The sequence below is a fragment of the Spea bombifrons genome, chromosome 12 (assembly GCF_027358695.1).
Source record: "Spea bombifrons isolate aSpeBom1 chromosome 12, aSpeBom1.2.pri, whole genome shotgun sequence".
Classification (NCBI taxonomy): Eukaryota; Metazoa; Chordata; class Amphibia; order Anura; family Pelobatidae; genus Spea; species Spea bombifrons.
Genome location: NC_071098.1, coordinates 27,363,573 through 27,382,617, shown reverse-complemented (window position 1 = coordinate 27,382,617; position 19,045 = coordinate 27,363,573). Strand labels below are relative to the sequence as shown.

Sequence of the window (19,045 nt, the reverse complement as noted above, 5' to 3'; positions counted from 1 at the left end):
TGACATGGGTTATTGCTGAATGGTTCAGCTCTTATCTCTCCAAGGGCCTTTGAGTTGCGTTCATACAGGGAAACATTGAAACAATTCCCTTTCAGCCTCGTCGTTCATGTATTAGGATTCTGTTCTGTAGAAGATGAAGGCCAGACGCGTTACATTGAAGCGGATTACAGGGACTTTTGTGCTTTTCTCTTTTATTGCTTTGTTGTCGGAGTTGTTTCATGTTTGTATGGGGTTCTTCCTTTGTGTCGTCGCACAGGTGGCTGGCCTACATCCTACTGCTGCTCCTAGATCTGATTATCTGCCTGTTCACCTTACTCGGCCTGGCCAAGCAGATCAAGTGGTTGGTAATTGTGTGAGTACGCCCTCTAGTGGTCCATTTAAACATAGCGGCAAAAAAGCCACTTTTACGCTAGAATGATGGGGTTAAAAAATGCCGCGGCAAAATACTCAAAGGGATCTGTCCTGCATATAACGTATACAAGCCTTTACTACCCCCTTATATGATTTAATAGTGCCCAGTTACCCTATAATTACCAGAATAAAAGGGGCACTAGAGTGTCTCCTATGGATCCAATGTTTAGTTACAATTTCACAACCAAATCATTAATAGTAATACCATGTCTAGTTGGATTGCGCAAGAAAGGTTGACTAAATATATTAACTCTTGTGTTCCAGAGCCTCTCATGGCACTTAAAAGGTTAAAATCCCATCTCATAGGTGCCATTACTCAAGTCATTATGAGTAGGAATGAATCCTGATGCTTTATGTGGCTTCCGCAGTCTGCTGCTCACCAAGCCTTAATTTAAGAGGCCCGCAGTTTAGTGTGTTTAATCATCGGTAGCCGAGGGGTTACAAGAAAGGCTATTTCGATGTCAGATAGCGAGGACACGGTAATAATTCCTCTGCTCCAAGCAGCGGAGGTCACGGTAATAACTCCTCTGTTTCTTTTCATTTGGTAGAATGACAGTGGCGAGCTTCTTTGTACTTTTGCTCAGCTGGGGATCCATGGGGCTAGAGATGGCCACCGCAGTGGTAAGTTTTGGGCTTCTATTGACTGTTTCTCCGGGGTTTCTCGATTTGAGGGCCACCTCAAAAATGCATTGGACAAGGCCGTGGACTAACAAAAAAAAAGTAAATAAAAAAACATCTTATATGTCTGTTCTCAGAATCTACATGATTGTTCCTCCCCATTAAGGTATCTCTCCCATATTGTCATTTTGCTGGTTATTGTTGATTGGCTCCCGCAGCCTTTGTTAAGGGCGGGGAGAGGGCAGGAAATTGATAGTAAGTCAGGCCCGGGCCGGCCATCTGGCACAACGAGAAGACATGTCTTCCAGCTGCCCCGCTTTGCGTGGCTGAGTCCCAATTGTGCCACTCTATCCCGCTGTCCTGTTGACCTCTACCTCTATCCCCATTTATTACCACTCTCTACGTCCCAAGCTCCACCAGGCTGTTAAAAGCTGCGACAGATAACCAAACTTGTCCCTTCTGAACTGAAACGAAGTTTCTCTAACAGGCAATCGCTCTTGCCTGTTAAAGTCCTGGAGATAGGGTTTTAATATAAAAAAAATGAACGGCCGTTTTTAATTAATTTAAATAAAAATATCCAAATCCGATACAGTCCAAATATTGTGCTGGTGAAATATAACCCGTCATTGTGAACGTACGGGGTTTTCCCAAAAAGCCGGCGGGTTTGTCCTTGTAGAGAGACCCCTGGGTCTGTCCTCGGAGGAACGACTAGGTATAAACCTCAGCTTTTACAAATCCATTGTCAGCCTCTCTATTGTCTTTCATCTGCCTCCTGCTGGCCTCCCTCTCTTCTCCCATTCCGTGTCCCGTCTGCCCATCAAGCTCCGTGAAGCGAGATAATTTAATTGGTCTGTTTTTATGTGCTGGGTCAGTGGATTCCCCCGGCCCTCGCCCCTCTCTCATATCTGTCAGCTTTAATGAGCCTCCAAAGCAACAAGGTATCAATGCAGTTCCACCGAACCCCAGCCACATTGCCCAATTTCCAGCCAAAGTCCGCTCCACTCCGAGGCACGTTTAACTCTCTGTAGGTCTGATGACCTCTCTGATGATACAGAGGAGAGCAGAATGAAGGTCCTCCAGAACCAATCCAAAATGGCCTATGATGAGTGCAGTCAATGGGAAAGAAATATCTGTGGGTTGAGGAATGTCCCGGTATGTTTATAATTAATGAACCCATTGTCTCAATTAAAAGCCGCTTGATTGACCCGGAAGCTCCTGACTACCTTGGTCAATCCCATCTGGTGTTCTCCAGAACAAGGTTCTCCAGAACCTTATAGTGTAAATACATAGGGGATCCAGCACGGGAAGATTCTTGGATTTAGATTGTTGTAGGTAGTATGTCTCATAATCTATGGATTTTGCTGACTTTGTAGATAGATTTGGCCGCCATAAGTACCCGTAAGGCATTATTATTTGATTATGAAAGCTTTGTTATTCTTATACGCGATTCATTAGCTTTTGAAGCTAAGGGTTCTTTTCTTTGTTTTCATGCCTACGCAGGGGCTGAGTGACTTTTGCTCTGATCCGGATGCGTACGTGATGAATCAGACCCAAATTATCACAAACATCAGCCCAGGTAAGTGGAAAATAATGGGCACTTTCAGAGCGTCACTTAAGACTTGCTGCAGTGTAGTGCGTTATCCGGGGGTAGATCATCACCAGCCTCGCTAACGCTCAATCACTGCTCTGCGATCATCACCGCTAGATTCATAGCTAACAAGAGGCCTAATATTGGCGTAGGCAGGATGAACATATGAAGCTATTTTCAGGGAGCATTCTCCTGATCGAGGCTTCCGTCCCTAGCGTCTCAAACCCTCTTGAGTCCAAAGGTGTATCTGCTTGTGTACCCGGTGCCTCTCAATGTCTCTGCCTGGCTTGCACCATCCATTACATGTTTGGGAACCTGGAGGTTCCAAGAATTATGGCTGATGTCACTGTGTTTAATCCCTCCTCCTTTATCTCAGTCCCACCCCCTTTCCGGCTCCTTTAAAAGACAGCAGAGGAAGGGCTCCATGGGGGCCAGGTGGGTGCCTGGGTTCAGTGCACACCTTGCTTCGCTGCAGCCCCGGGCGAGACGGCCTACTGGGAAACTTCCCGGTATCCCGGTCCAACCCTGGGAAGTTCTCTAGGACTGTCGTCATTGGCCAGCTTTAGCACTCGTTGGCCACTATGACTAGCTTCTCCTAGTAGAACCCGCCTGCAAGATTTACATTATATTGAATTTCTTTGCACGTACAATTTCATATCTTCAGCGAATTCAGCCATTGACCTCTCAGGGTAATTATCATATGGGGTTCTTGGCTGATGTGTGCCGGGAGACATGTTCTCCTGGCAGAATGAAGATGTGGCAGATGGTATAATTACTGTCTATACAGTCACCTTATTTATGATGAGATCATGTTTTACTATATTTACCGTAATAACCATCTGCATTAATGAAAATTGGATCAAAGGCCACTTCAATGCCAAAGTAAAAATACAAGATCTTCGCCCAGGATTCTCATCAGAACTCAACTTAAATCTGTTCCTTCTTTCGTTTGTTTTGTTCATTCCAGATATCTTACAGTACTACATCTCATGTTACCAGGACGTAACCAATCCATTCCGACAGGTATAATCTTTCACTGCGTTGCCATTAAGAATAATAAATGTTTAAGTGAATCTATGATTTCTTCACGTCCTGCATGTTATACAAAAACAATAAATGTATAGAAAGGTCTTAACTACTAAAGAAAGTGGTGGCCTAAAGTGTTAATATTTTAACATTAAATACATTGATTTTGGTGTCCATAATGAAACAAGACAGTCTGCATTATGTAACCTCACGTGGCATTTTCATGATCTTCATTCATGTTTTTGCTGGGAAAACTTGTCATGTGGCACAAAAGCAGTCACTGATAGGTTGTTGCCATAGAGCATAAAAATGCTTCTTAAAGTTTATGGCTTTTTTAGGGGATCAACCTTTCAGAGGAACACCACCATTGACATCTGATATATGATAAAGGGCACACGTGGATCTGTTTCAGGGAAACTGGGTTTCAGGGAACTCCATCGATGTTCTCTATCCGCAACACGTGACGCTCTCTGAACTTACAGCCGCTTAACACAAAGAAACAAAACATAAACCACTAAAGCGCCCAATTACCCATTGGAGCTGTCAATCTGTCTCCATACGTTCTGGTTGTTTTGCAAGGCAATGAACCAAGACGGCTTCTCAAGGCGGCCATATTGCCTGATGGACAACATCGAGAAGTGCTTCCTCCTTTGTAAAATAAAAAAGTACAAGCTAATATGTCTATAGTAAATAAAACCAGGCATAACGTCTACAAAAGAAACAACAGCGTATTGCTAAAGGTCTGGAGCCGTAACCCAGCGTTCCAAAGAGCATCCACCGTAGTTTTTATCTGTATATGATCGTATGGAATTCCATCTGCCGCAGTTCATTCTCTCACACATGTTTTCCATACATTCTGACTCTTTTTCCAGCGGACATCTGTCAAGCGTAGATTTTCTTTGAACAGTAAACAAATTATCTGCTTAACGTTCAGCTAATTAGCTCCAGAAGGCATGACGGTTTTCCATATTAACGTAAATGTTAAATACCCAATCTGGTATTCCACTCTACGCTTGACCTATTATTGTACATTTCTGTTCGCCATTAATGCAATATTTGTTTTTAAGTAGATTCTGTATGAGTAATTAGGAATGAAAACAAATGGCAGATGGGTCTGGTTGCCGCCAAATACTGTTTCGGCGAATTAGAAAAGGAGTCGTTAGGGCCCAGCATCATTTATAAATATGAAAAGTATAGCCACGGATGTTGGCCACAGAAATCGTTTGTCAGCTTTCTCCCTTAACACTTCACGAGTTCAATTTATTACAATTCTTTGAAGTCCGGAGTCACGTAGACATAGGCTTTGATGGTAGATCCTCTTCTAGTCTATATTCCAACTGTTAAAAATTCTCAAGCCTTATTCGTGTATCTGAGAACCTCTCAGGGTAGGCTACCAGGACCTGCCCCTTCTCTGGGTTAGTAGCTTCCTTTAAGAGGCAGGACTAGGTGCAAATGGGGGCAGGACTAGCTCCAGTTAGCCTTTAGTACGCAGGAAGTAGGTGGAACCTGGGTGGGGAGTGGGTGTGGTCAAACACTACTGCTTGGAGAATGAGGAAACAGACTCTGAGACCTAGGGAATCAGCTCTTCACCAGGAGACCCAGAAGTTCCCAGTATGTTTATTCGGTCCTTGGTCTAGTCTTATATTCAGGAGTCTCTCCCATCCATGTGGGTTTGTTTTTTCCTTCCTAAAGTCCCAGAATTCAGTTCAGGTGATATTTTTCATGGGAAATATTACCACTTGGTGCAATTAATGAAGTAACGTTCCACTTACTAACTTTAATTATCTCCATCTTCAGAGATTGACCATGTCTCAAAGGGCGCTTTCCAATATCCATTCTCAACTTCACGGGCTGGAAAAAGAGGCCATTCCACAGTATCCGACAGCTGAGGTAGGAGTCTTATATTCTAATCACTAAAATTATTGGGAGGATTAAACCTCTTCAAATAAACTTATGATTGGTCTCATCTACAACAATGAAGAAAGTCCTTGAGCATATTTGTCTGGTTTTAAGACAATGGTATGCTAGGACATAACGTGGTGGTCGATGATCACCCCATGGTCATGTTCTACCTGTGTTACATGGGCTAGCACGGATGTAAGACCCGCGACCTACAAGCAGTGGGGTATTCTGGCATAGGACTATGGTGGTAGGTCAGGAAGTTGTGGCAACTCCCGTCCATCATTGCCAGGTGCCTAGTGAGCAACCAGTGGGCAGCAGATCAGTGGGTGGTCTGGGGAGACCTCTGATGTCCCCTGTTCTTAGCCGGCACACACCTCACCACCACAAAATAAAAACATTGCCTCAGGGCTTACAGTTGCCACGTTTGCCCACTGGCCTCTTGGACACTTTAGCGCATTGCTTTTGGTGATGGGAGTCAGAACGTCCGTGGAGTTAACCCATTAAATGTTTGGACGCTTTGTAAGATATGCTCTGTAGCCTGACGCAAAGCCCTGGAATCATTTTATGAACGGAATAATATATTAATTTATGTGTCAAGCAGGAATACGGCCCAACCTTGACATTGATTCACTGCTTTCTGGCTAATGGAACGAGAGACCTTGGTTTTTATTTTGTCTAATTTTCCGAATCCAGGTTTAACCCCTTGCGTGCCGTGCAGGAGAACAAAGCACCGCTTAACAACGCGTTGCTATTTCCATCCAGTTCTCAAATGGGTTGGGAAGCCTCTAAAAACCCTGCAAATAACATTGCGTCATCCGCAGACAGTGTGGACGTTGAGATTAGGGTACTCTTTTAACCCTATATTTTCCATACCAAACAGAAACATTTATTCGTGGTCCAGGCTATGCTGAATACAACAGAAGGAAACTTTCATCACCTTGTGGCTCTGCTGAATTGTCGGGGGCTCCATAAGGTAACAACCATTTGAACTGAAATCATTTAACCCCATAAGGACAATGGGCGGTCCCTAAACCCATTGAAAACAAGGCATTTTGAGCCCGTACATGTACGGGCTTTGTCATTAAGGGGTTAAATATCATTTATACAAAATGTAATAAAAATCGCTGTCGCATCAGCCTGGCTTTAACACTATCTGTTCTGCATAGTCAACAGAATATAACCTTTTAATATCCTAATATAACATTAATACATCATGTTTTTACATTCATATCTTTCTGGGGGAGCTGCTAAATTCGAGCCAGTAGTCACATGAAACAATCAGAGGGCACTGATAGGTTAAAGGACTTTCTTGCCATGGCAGCAAGAAAATGATTGATGTCAGTTTTCTTTTAGTTTTTTAATTACATTTTTTTTAATTTATTTTTTATTTTTATTTTAATGAGTACTCATTGCTTGTGCATTTCAGGGGTGGGAGCTGGGGAGCAGACCCCTGTTTTTGCTGTCACAATGTAACACAGTTTATTTTTCTTGTAGGATTACGTGGATGCTCTGAAGGGACTCTGCTATGATGGCATGGAGGGCGTCCTGTTTCTTTTACTCTTTTCTTTTTTTTCTGCACTTTCCTTTACCGCTGCCATCTGCAGCCTACCTCGCGCATGGAAACGCTTTCAGAACAGGTGAGCAACACTGCTATATAAATCAATAAAAAATAATAGGTGAGGGGGTGAGGATTTATTCATCAATGAGTTAAAGAACATTCAGGAGTCTCGAAAGCAGAATCCCATGATATTTTTCTCATCTTCCTTGCCATTCAGTGTTCCCCAGAACAATATCCTTTATCCTTTCCTTTAATACATTAGGAGGACCTTCATCTAATCATTTAAAGTGCAGGCCACCAGCATCCTATCTTCAGAATTGCTTTATTGATGCAAACCAGGATTATTAGATTAAAGGCTGAAGTGAAATGTACTTGTAGGTCTGTTTCGCCCCCACGGGGCCAATGAAGGTTGGAGGGACACACAGGTTTATTTTGTAGTCCTCTCTCAGGGTATAGCTGTATCAGAATCCCGACTGCTGACCAACTCCATGTTTGAATGATTGTACTTACAGTGACATGATGGGAAGTAGATGCCAATTGTAGAAATAAAATATTAAGAGACATTTCATTTCTGGAACCCCATGACTACTAATGCATGAGTAGACTGCACGTAGGTCCACCGTCAGAATCAAACCGGCTTCCGTGTCCACTTCCCATCATATGTCGCGTCCCTGTTTTTTCCCCCAACATTTCCACCCTTGCCTTTCATCTCCACCATTTTGATTTCTGGACTCCCTCCTTCATTTTTCTCCTTTCTCCTCGGTTCTAATACTTGAGAACTTGCTAGACATGGACACGCAGAGGTCTTCCTTCTCCACACTAGAGCTGGGATCCTCTGGTAGCAAGGAAGCGGTGATAGTCACAAAAAGCCAAAACACCTATTGAATTGGGTAGGGGCTTGTGGTGCTAGCCATGGGCGCTTTGGGATAGTCATGGGCTCCACAACTTTAGTCCTCAATCCCTTTCTACTCCAAACGTAGTCATGGAGTTTGGTGGTACCTTCTAGTTGACCAGCATCACAGATTAAGATGTAGAGGGACACTTTCAAGACCTCAGAGGTTCCTTCTTTAGACGAACCTCGGTCCACTGAACCTCGGAACAATGGGAAAACTTCCATTTTTATGTTCTACGCCTTCCGAGCCTCTCTGTTTTTCATTGTGCCAGGGATCTACATTCCGCTTTCAAATCTGTTCTATTAATTGTTCACTTTTACATGTTTTTCAAAAATTCCGGATCTTGTTAATGTTCATTTTCTCATTTCCGTGTCTACAATCACCTTAATGCTGGCGTATCTTTCGTTGTAAGTACACATGCGCCCCATACGTGCCGGAATAACACAGTGCCGTGTTTCTGTGCTGTTACAGGGACCTGGATTACGACGACATGGACGAGGATGACCCGTTTAACCCACAGGCATGTAGAGAGATGCTTCGCGGGGGGGCCGGCAGACCTCACCTGCCGAGTTTCTATAGTTACAGCAGTAGCTGCGGCAGCCACAACAGCCTGCGGGTCTCGGCCCCGCCTATTTCCAACGCCCCCGTCTCACAGTACATGTGAGTAGCCGCACATGCAGGCCGGCAGCCACATGGGGGCTTCTTATTAAGAGAAAAGGGCAAATTATATGCTTAAAGACGGTTCTTACTGTTTTTGGAGTCTTAAATATTTTGCCACAGCATACCTCCCAACAGTCCCGGTTTTCACGGGACAGTCCTGATATGCGGGGATTGTCCCACCTAGCAGGGCTGGTTGACAGGGGGATCCTCGGAACTCCCCTGACTTGCCTAGGTCTAGGGTGGAGGTCTGTTGCAGCACGGACCCCCATGGCAGGTCCCATGTGATACTAATGCCACAAGGGGGCTTTTCGGATAAGGCGGGTGGGTGACTACAGTAGACATTGTGGAAGAGGATCTTATTTACTCCTCCCCAGTAACTTATCTCTCTTTTAGAAGTTGCTGATTGTTATTGATTAGTTTAGGCAGCCTTTGTAGGACTTTGTTAGAAAGGAGAACGTTACGGTACTTTGGTTAGAAGGATTTGAATTAGTTGGATGTTAGTTGCCCCATTTTGCCCCAAATCTCTGTTTCCCTGGCTTTTTTAACTAAATATCCCCAGAATAATCTATGTTGGAACAAATAAAACAGTATCAGATATAGGTTCCATTCATTTATTTACGGCGAGAAGTATGAAGATGGACGTTTCTTACATTATTACTGAGTATGATGAAGAAAACGAGAATAAATAAATATAATAAATGATAATTTAATGTTAGACGGAATGCTAGAGACGCCTTTTCCAGATCTATTCTCTATATGTTTTTTTTTTGTTATGAGTTTTTTGTTCTTTATGTTACTTATAGGAATCAAAGCGGTTTGTTCAGTGGCAATCCTCGATTTGAAAATGTTCCTTTGATTGAGAGGCAGTCCCCACCCCCCTCGGTAAGTTATACTATATGTCAAAATTGATCTATTCGCTATTGATCTGGGATGATCCCCCCAAGTACCCCCAATATACGCATGTACATCATTGTAAAGGGTACGTGGCTCACTCTATTACCCAGCTGATTTATATTTTAACGCATTCTGTTCTAAGAACACTCAAAGCCGCCGCCGGAACTCAAACGGCAATCAAACCGCTAATTGTAATTTGTCGTTTGCAATTTCTTTGAAGCCTTGCTCCTTTAAACTGTTTAAAATGCAGAAGTAGCGGCGGAATATAAGGGAGCGGATAATGAACGTTACTGATGTGAAAATTCCACGGGGCCGGGATGTGACAGATGGGGAGATACAGAAATGGGTAACGCCGCAAGGTCAACTGAAGAACGGCAGGCAGCGGCACGCGTCGCCCAGAGAGAATTATAGAGAGCGAGCGTGTAATCTGAGGCTCGCCCACTTTAAAATAAAGAAGATTGCCCGCGTGTCTGCCATATTAAAGGAACAGACAGCCCTGTTTATATTGGAAACGTGAAACAGCTCAGACTGATCTCTAGCCGTCTATTGCAGTTCTTCTACATACAGCTATTAAATATCTTAACCTCAAACCTTATATGCTAATGGAACTCAAGCTTAAAAAACTGGTTCAGGATGTGATAAGTCACCTGCAATCAATGGGATCATAGGATCCTCCTGAAGGATAGACCCACAAAGATACGAGATATGATGAACCGCCTTTTGAGGTTTTTGCATCCCTTTAAATAACCTTAATACATTCTGATTGTTATAATGTTTTGTGAATGGCTTGTTTTGGAGGGTTTCATGCAAACAAATATTACCTTACTAATCTTCTACTGTGTTTTCCTTTTTGGCCACCTGTGATGGACCTCTGCTCCTCGTTTGACCCGATGCTCAGTACTCTCCTAGCATGCGAACATCCTTCATCAGTGCGACCCAAGAAGAGACTGATGCACATTGCCGTACGGACTGTCCATCCTAGGACCGGCCTGTGTCGCTCCACATTTCTCAACCTTTTCCAGAGATGACTAACAAACAAAAAAAACCTGAAAAAAAAAGACAAAAAATAATGAACTGGGCTCTTTGTGCTCTTAACCTCGTTGGGTGGGACATTTCAGGTTCTAGAACTCATTCAACTTTCCTTTTCTTGACCCTGAAACCCTTCAACTCTTTAGCGGTCGGGGGCTGAATCGTCCCACTGCCGTCGGTTTTATATATATATATAAATATATTTTGTATTTTGTCCGTGTTCTTATTACCCGTTCCGGGTCCTTCCGTATTTCTGTACCACGACTGATTACCCAGCACTGGACCTTCTCAATTACAATGGGGATTGTGCTAGAAGAACTTGTAGAAGGTTCCACCAGAACAAGCCAACATTGGGAGGTTCTTTGTCAACTGAGACATTGCCATTACAAAGCAGCGGAACCATCAAATAGATGTTTGAACGCCTATCTAACACCAGAGAAGTGGATATACCGGCCATGATACTGGCATGGAGAAAACATGTTGTGCTGTGCGCATGACACAGGAGCAAAGGTAGAACGTGCTCAAGAGCGAAGGAGAATGGACATTGCTTCTGAAAAACTCTTTCCTTCACAGACGGATCTCTTTTTAATTAGCACATTTTAACACTAACGCATATTTTGCATTGACTTGAAATAAAAAGGGACAAAAAGACTTAATTTTAAAAGAATTTTTTTTGTTCTATGCACATTTGGGTTCTTGTTCTTATGAGGTCATTAAGCCCGGTGAACACAGAGCGTTTAAATATATTAACCAACCCTGTTCACCACCCTGTGTGTTCTTAAAAAACATGGCGCCCGACGCACATGCAACCATGGAATTAAGTGAGTTACAAAAGGAGTCTCCAAGTAGCAAGGTTAAATACACCTAATTAAATATGTTTGTGTTAAGCACAGCTGCCATGGCTTCTTCAGTTGGGCTCTACTTTTGGGGGAAGCATGGACTCCATCGCTGTTGGGTGATCAGGGTCCCTGAAACATCACTGATCAATGGACCGGTTAAAAGGAACATTACTGATCTTCCCAGCCAGCCCTAACACTATGGAGGACTGTGCCCAGTTGGCATAGCCTTTACGGAGTACTTCAGCCCGGCCCAATGCACCTTTAAAAGGCTAGGTAAAAAAGAGTGCACACTTTCCCCTCCGGTGTTGTTATAAGTTGGTATCTCTGGTGTGTGCTGATCTTTTCCACCCTCCGTTTTCACGCAAATCCTGCCCCCCCCCCCAAAACCTCTAGTTATTTTGACTACATGAACGCCACTACGATGGACACACTGGGCAGGTCTTAAAGGGAAAGTCCAATCATACTACATGATCGCTGGATGTTGGAATGAAGCCACATCCACAATTCCGATGGTCGTAAGACTTTTATGTACAAAGATAGAGATATATGCTGATTACTGGGCGTCTGGGAGCGAGAGCGGGATTTCGCCCCATTCACACTCTCCGAAGGTCTCACCCCCCTCCTACTTTTAAAGTCCTTTTAGGCTAGTCCTGCTTCCCAAACGTGTCCATACCCCTTCCTACCTCATGTAAAGAGCAGAAATAGAGCACTTGGGGGCCAGCCCCAAACCCCCAACATTTCAGGTGTCCAAAATGGGACACTGATTTTGCAGCTCCCTGGGCCGGTCAGGGGATCTTCTCACCCTGTCCACGATCTCTCCTGGTGCAGCTATGTGGTGGCAATCAACGGGAAATACGGGCTATCCCATGATAAACAACATACTTGGAAAATATACAGCAACATACCTCCCAACTGTCCCTCTTTTAGAGGGACAATCACTCTCTGGGCCCTAAACCCCTCAGTCCTTCTTTCCTCCTCTGTTGTCCCTCTTCTCTCAGATGCCGGAATGTTTGCTGGGTATGGGGGTATCACAGGGTTCTACTGCCCTAACAGCCCCAGTAATACATTGTTCATATAAACCCATTTCCTGCTGTTTCTATACACATTTTTATGGCTTTTATGGCTGTAGAACCCCACGATACCCTCATACCCAGCAAATATTCCGACCTCCTAGAAAAGGACAGCGTCCCTTTTAAATATGGACATTTGGGTAGTATTGACATGACATAACTAGCTGTTGTACTTAATAATTCAATCATCAGGTTTAACAGATGATGTCATACATAGATTAGATGAGCACTTAATGTAGGAGGAGTCTGCCCTCTTGTGGCTCACACGTATACAGCAAGTATCCCAGAAAGCACTGCTCGCTCCCCACTCCCCATGCTTTATGGTTTTGTTGCTTCCTGCTTTCGGTACAATGTTTTGTAACTAAGCAAAATGACATCATTCGCAACAAATTTGTCAAGTCACACTAGGATATAAAGAGTTCGCTCTATGATCGTCTAACAACGAAGGAGCAACAGAGTTTGGAGTCCGAGCAACCGCCGTGAAAGAGGGTAACGATCTTTTATACATGCGCATGTTAATGAAATACATTGTTTGCTTCTTTAGTAATTGGATATCGATCATCACTATTATGAATTTTGGTGAATTTGAGGTGAAATTGTTAACGTTAACATGATTATTGATTTATATAGCGCCATCATATTCAGTAGCGCAGCACAATGTTTTCTGAGCACAGGAGGATCAGCCCATGACTGCCTCAACTGATTAGGAAATATTATATTATATTGAGTACTAATATATTTTATATGTTATAATATACTAGTATCATTCCTACGACAGGTTAATGTATTTAAAGATTTTTTTTTTTTCTCGCCATGTCGACTTGCGGCTCATTAATAATTATTGAGGGAATGCTTAATCGTCATGTGATACTAACGCAAGCACAGGTTCTTGCCTTACTAATTGAAAAGGGTTCTTTAAAGATGGTTCTTGTGATTAAACCCCCAGAGGGGAGAAAACGAGCATCTTAAGCTTTAACAGTCAGTGATCGGGTCTCACCCCATAATACATTCTAAACTTCTTATAAAGTTATTCTGTGTTATGTCCTATTTATTGTACAGCGCTGTGGAATATGGTGGTGCTATTTTTTTTTATTTGTGATGGATAATGAATAAAAACTAACACAACCAGGCACACACAAGCAAACATACCCAGACACTCACAATAACATACCCAAAGACACATACACACATACCCAGATACACACAATAACATACTCAAAGACACATACACACATACCCAGATACACACTCTAACATGCCCAGACACGTTCACACATTAATACCCCCTACATACACAAACACACACTAACATAACCAGACACACATACTATAATACCCAAAGACACATGTTCACACACTTTCACACCAAGACACACTCGCTAACGCACACTCACACCACCAGACATTCAACAATAACACACACAGGCACATAACACTAACACACATCCACACACACATACCCCCCACATACATGCACTAACATACCCAGCCACACTCACACCAACACACCTAGACATTCAAAATTCAAACACCAGACACTCAGCAACACTCTACCAACACAACTACACACTCCCACAAACATACCCAGACACGCACCAGCATATCCACACTAACATACCCAAAGACACATGTTCTCATACCTAGAAAGATACACACATACCCTGACAAACACATAACCAGGCACACACGCCAACATACTCAGACATGTTCAAACACTAAAATACCCCCCACGCACACACACACTAACATATACAAGGAGACATGTTCACACAATAACATAGACAAAGACGCACATACTAAAATACCCAAAGACACTAACGCACCCAGACGCACTTCCTAACACTGACACTCACACCAACGCAACTAGACATTCAACATTTACATACACCCAGACACTCACACAAACATACTTAAACACTTAAACTAACAAAAGACACACACTAACATACCCAAAAACCCACACTAATATACCCAAAGATGCATCTTCACATACGCAGACACACACTAACACCCAAAGACAAATGTTCACACACTAAAGCGCCCACATACACACAAGCAACTCACTTAACCTGCAAAGCCTTAGTGCTACTCCCATGGGTGAACGCAATGCAACGTTACATGACCCCTCTGAACCCCACTTACTCCTGGGAATTATGGGTAAGATGTAAGTCCAGGTGTCGGGACTTAACTCTCTATGCCTACTAATGGAGCATGCTTCAGTCTATCTAGGAGAGGGGACGATGGCTGCTGCTGGGCAGTCTCAGGTAAGTGCTTAAATATGCATTATTCTTTAAAGGGGGTTGGGGGACATCTGGGGGGGGTAGCATTTTCCCCCATCAGATACCGCTTTCAATATCAAAAACAGCTAATCTTTGTAACAAAAACATTTTTTTAAATATTGAAAAATTGGACCCTAGGCAAGCATTTCCTTGGGCTCCCTTCCACGCTCCCTAGCATGCAACCACTCCCAAAAACCTGACTACAGATTAGGGGTTGACTGTGAGACCACCATGACTTTGACATGTTCTCTCCCCTGTGTCCCTTGTGCCCTCATTCACTAAGCCATAGCTCTCTTTTACTTACTCCATGTACTTCAGGTATAGATCAAATAAACACATGTAAACAGCGCTTGCAAATATTCATGTCATCTATACATGCAGGTATACATACATGATGTACGGAAACATAACATAGCATAGCAGGTATAGACCAACAGAATATCACACAACCCCAGCTGTGCGGGTATAGATCAATTGAAAATCACATGTGAAGGCAGGATTGATGGTATAGATAAAATAAACATATAAATCTTGTATCTGCAGGTATACAATAATAATGTATGGAAACAGCATTGCAGGTATAGATCATCAAAATAACACACAAACCCAACTTTGCAGGTATAGATCAACTTGAAATTACATGTAAACTCGGCACTGAAGGTATGGATCAAGCAAAAAACACATGGAAACAGCACTGCGCATATTGATCAACTGAATAAAACATACAAACCCTGTGTTTGCAGGTATAGATAAATAATAGATGAAAACATAGCGTAGCAGATATGGATCAACAGAATAACACACAAACCCAGCTTTGCAAGTATAAATAAACTGGAAATCACATGTAAAACCAGTAGATAAAAGCCCCTAAATTACAGGCATAGATCACAGGTTGCACACCCCAAAGCCAGCCCTGGCATCCACACTGCCCACATAGAACCTGACCAGCACCCAGATTACAGCCTAGCTTTAGCCATCTTTGTCCCCAAACCACCCACCCTGTCACCTTAATCCTTAAACATGACCACTCGCCGCGCCTCTCTCTCCTCTGCCGGCTGCGCTTCAGGCGAGTGCCTCCCTTCCTCCCCTCATATGGGTCATTTCTTCATTATCAGTCCCCCCCTGCATGATTTGCTGGGGAGATACCCCCCCCCAGTTCCTACACCCATGGGCAGTCTGCCCCCCGTCTGAAGAAACAGCAAGACATGTTAGGAGAAAACTTAGCCGAGTACAGAGATTTTTTTTTATTCTACAATGGCCAATGTTTTTGACCGCACACATTAGTTAATGCAAGAAATTCAACGAGGAATGGGTCCTAAATATGGCTTTAACTTAATGAATGTATATAAAAATGCCATTTTCCTTTCAAAAATGCTTCTTTTATAGGGATTGTATAATTAATTGCTATTCCACCGTGTACAGCATGTCCATCGTCAATTATAGCTTGCGAGCAGGACCCTGTTTACCTAATCTATCGGTTAGACTTGTGCAGATGCGTCAAAAACAGTTACATTTTATCTGCTTCGTATTTGGGGGGACAAATCTAGTTTTCAGCACTTTCAGTTTGGACAACATTTGTCCTTCACTCTCTCTGAATGTCTTCCTACCGTCTCCGCCGATCACTTCCGTGTGACTGTCCCCCTTTCTTCGCTTCTTCCGTTGCCTCTTCTCGTTCTTCTGTCTTCGCCCGCTTCTCCAATTTTTCGGTTGTTTCATTGGGGGTTCTTTTCTCGTTTTTGGACATCCATACAAATTAATAAAGATTTTTGTTAAAATTAGACTTAACGCAGATGCGATTTCACAAGTCTGGTATCGGTTTGTCTTAATCCGTCCGTTGTAGTTTTGTCAGACTCATTAAGTTTACGTATTGTAAGAAGCTCTGCCGAAATGTTTGGAGCCATATAAGTCAAATATATAAATTATAGATGTTTATAGCTCTGGGTGGTTACTCTCTTGACTCAGACTGCTTTACAATGATGTTATGCATAGAAATGGCAAAACCCAAACAATGACCAATGACGAATAGAGGGGTGCAAGTTCCCCATATCCTACGAGCTCTACAGCCCTAAAATATACCATAAAGTGCAATACAGAAAATGTCTAACATATTGAAAATATTCTAAATGTAGCTTTTTTTCTTCTTTTAGCGTGATCTGCACCGCCGTGATGGATGATAGTGGCAAAGAAGACGACTCCATTGTAGAGCACTGCAAATCCACGCCGGAAAACCCAGCCACAGAAAAAGAAGTTGATGGAGCAGCAGAATCCGAGAAGCTCCCAGAGAGCGCTCCATGCCCATTCTTTCTCTTGGGACGCTGTAGATTTGGAGAAAGGTGTAGAAACCCACACGTCGGACAACCCGAAGCCTCATGTACTTTAAGTACAAAAACAGCTGAGAAAGGGGAGAGCGCATCCGCGCCGAAGGGAAAGAAACCACCTATGAAAACAGCCACAGACGTTATATCCCGGATTCAGTGGGATGCTATGCTGCCCAAGGAACACTTTTCAATTGGTTATCTCGATAGGTTCACAGGTATCGTTGAAAAGCCATTCTCAGAATTTAGTTGGGAAGACTTGGCATCGGTAAGCCACGACGTGCTCGCCATTCCCAAACACCGCATTCAGTACTTCAAATATAAACGTCTGGTGGTATGGGACAAGACCACTCGGGTAGATAACGTGTTCGGCTCGACGGGAAGCGGTATGACAATTCTCGATGTCATCGACCACTACGAAGATTTGATGCAAATGGAAGAGGATCTTACGTCAGAAGAAGAGTCTGATGGTTTGGTTAGAGAGGTGGAGAACGTCAATGACGACCACCTCGGAGGTAACCACAACTTTAGAAAACTGAGGCCAACTCACTTCATTGCTGTTCGTGTTGGCAGTGAAGATGTGAGATGCTCTGCAAACAAGGTGCAAGAAGAACTGCTGAAATGGAATCCAGACATTGCCGAATTCTGTATCCCTTTAGCAGCTCTGCACTTGACGCTTGGTCTCTTGCATCTGGACAGTCCTGAGGACATTCAGAGAGCCCTCTCGGTGGTCGAAGACCTGAGAAGTGACATTCGGCAACTCCTTCCTCCGAACTTAATTCTTCAATTTGAAGGACTAAAGGATTTCCATTCTCGTATTCTCTACATGGCGCCGACCTCTATACCAGAGCTGACCAACTTTGTACAAGTCCTAAACGGGAGGTTTAGCAGCAAAGGTTTAACGGTGATCGAACCTCCTGGCAACAATTTGCACGTCACTATAGCCAAGGTTCCACGCAACATTTTAAAGAAAAAACCCAGCCTTTCCTTATCTTACGATGCTTACGGACACACCAACGTTACCAGCTTCGGAGCGCAACCTGTCGATGCCATTAGCTTTTGTTTAAACAACAGTTCACGCCGTTCCGACGGCTTTTATACCACGCCGTTGGAAATCTCTTTATGCGGAGATTCTGAACAGTAAAACCAAGTGCCCTGTTTGTTATTGCTTTTAACATTCACTGGTTTAAATAAAACAGAAGCCAAATCACTGAATCATGAGTTTATTAATGAGGGGGGGAGAAACTTAAAACATCTGCAAAGAAAGAGCAATTGACCATCAGCTGCTCGGTATTGCGCAATATTAAAGCAGTACATCTTCAAAAAAAAAACAAATGGGGGGGGTTAAAAGAAAAAGTGTGCGTGTGTGGGGGGTGTTTAAGGGGAAGAATACCGAGAATTCTGAAAGGTGAAGAAAATAAAGTTAGGACCGGGACAAACTTAATATTTACCTGCTGATATGGGGGGGGACACAGAGCACTTAGAAGGGAACGATAGGCGAGGGAAAGAGAAAGACGAAAGAAAAAGATGGGGGTAGGGATGGGAAGAAACAAATATATATATACGTGGTACCAAATTAAACAAGGAAGTGTTAAATGTAAGATCTTCTCACTGCTGACGGGGTTCCAGGAGGCAGGGGTTCTACGTGGTTGATAAAGTGGTCTTCTCGTACGCTTTTAGACTTTTTTTGCAGACGTGTTGGATGTTAAAAAGTTCGTTTGGAAGGCAAGAGTCTCTATTTTTGGCCAGATACTGGAGCGTGTGAAGCTTAATTTGACTTCTCCCGTTAGCAGAGCTGGCTTTTCTCTGAGTGTCGCCTTCTCTCCAGAGCCACATCTTTGTACTTCTTTGTGCAGCAAATGGACAGAGGCTTGTACGAGTGAGAAAGAGAGAAGAAACTGAAACATCGTTAGTTTCCATTATTATCGGCATCACAAAAGCATTTACAGCAGTGTTAACACGA

General features: G+C 43.3%; 2 protein-coding genes across 3 annotated transcripts in view; both read left to right on the top strand.

Annotated features, from left to right (window-relative positions):
• The window catches only part of TTYH1 (tweety family member 1), a 36,948-nt gene extending 25,720 nt beyond the window's left edge, over nt 1-11,228 (top strand). Inside the window, exons 5-14 of one of the 2 annotated variants that reach the window (XM_053452554.1) lie at nt 257-352; nt 960-1,032; nt 2,530-2,605; nt 3,585-3,640; nt 5,441-5,533; nt 6,426-6,518; nt 7,040-7,182; nt 8,468-8,516; nt 9,460-9,538; nt 10,449-11,228. In XM_053452554.1, coding sequence (XP_053308529.1) covers nt 257-352; nt 960-1,032; nt 2,530-2,605; nt 3,585-3,640; nt 5,441-5,533; nt 6,426-6,518; nt 7,040-7,182; nt 8,468-8,516; nt 9,460-9,498 — 718 coding nt within the window. In that variant the 3' untranslated portion in view covers nt 9,499-9,538; nt 10,449-11,228. Of the gene's footprint in view, nt 1-256; nt 353-959; nt 1,033-2,529; nt 2,606-3,584; nt 3,641-5,440; nt 5,534-6,425; nt 6,519-7,039; nt 7,183-8,467; nt 8,657-9,459; nt 9,539-10,448 lie in introns of both variants that reach the window. The other variant, XM_053452553.1, reaches the window with a different exon arrangement.
• Nucleotides 11,229-12,792: 1,564 nt separating this feature from the next.
• LENG9 (leukocyte receptor cluster member 9) lies at nt 12,793-18,417 on the top strand. The gene is made up of 2 exons (XM_053452555.1): nt 12,793-12,977; nt 16,915-18,417. Exon 2 carries the CDS (start codon nt 16,934-16,936, stop codon nt 18,224-18,226), a length of 1,293 nt encoding a protein of 430 aa, XP_053308530.1. The 5' UTR covers nt 12,793-12,977; nt 16,915-16,933; the 3' UTR covers nt 18,227-18,417.
• The last annotated feature ends 628 nt before the right edge of the window (nt 18,418-19,045 follow it).

What these genes read in the sequence shown, in the direction of transcription:
- LENG9 (XM_053452555.1), top strand. Translation starts at nt 16,934, where the DNA reads ATGGATGATAGTGGCAAAGAAGACGACTCCATTGTAGAGCACTGCAAA.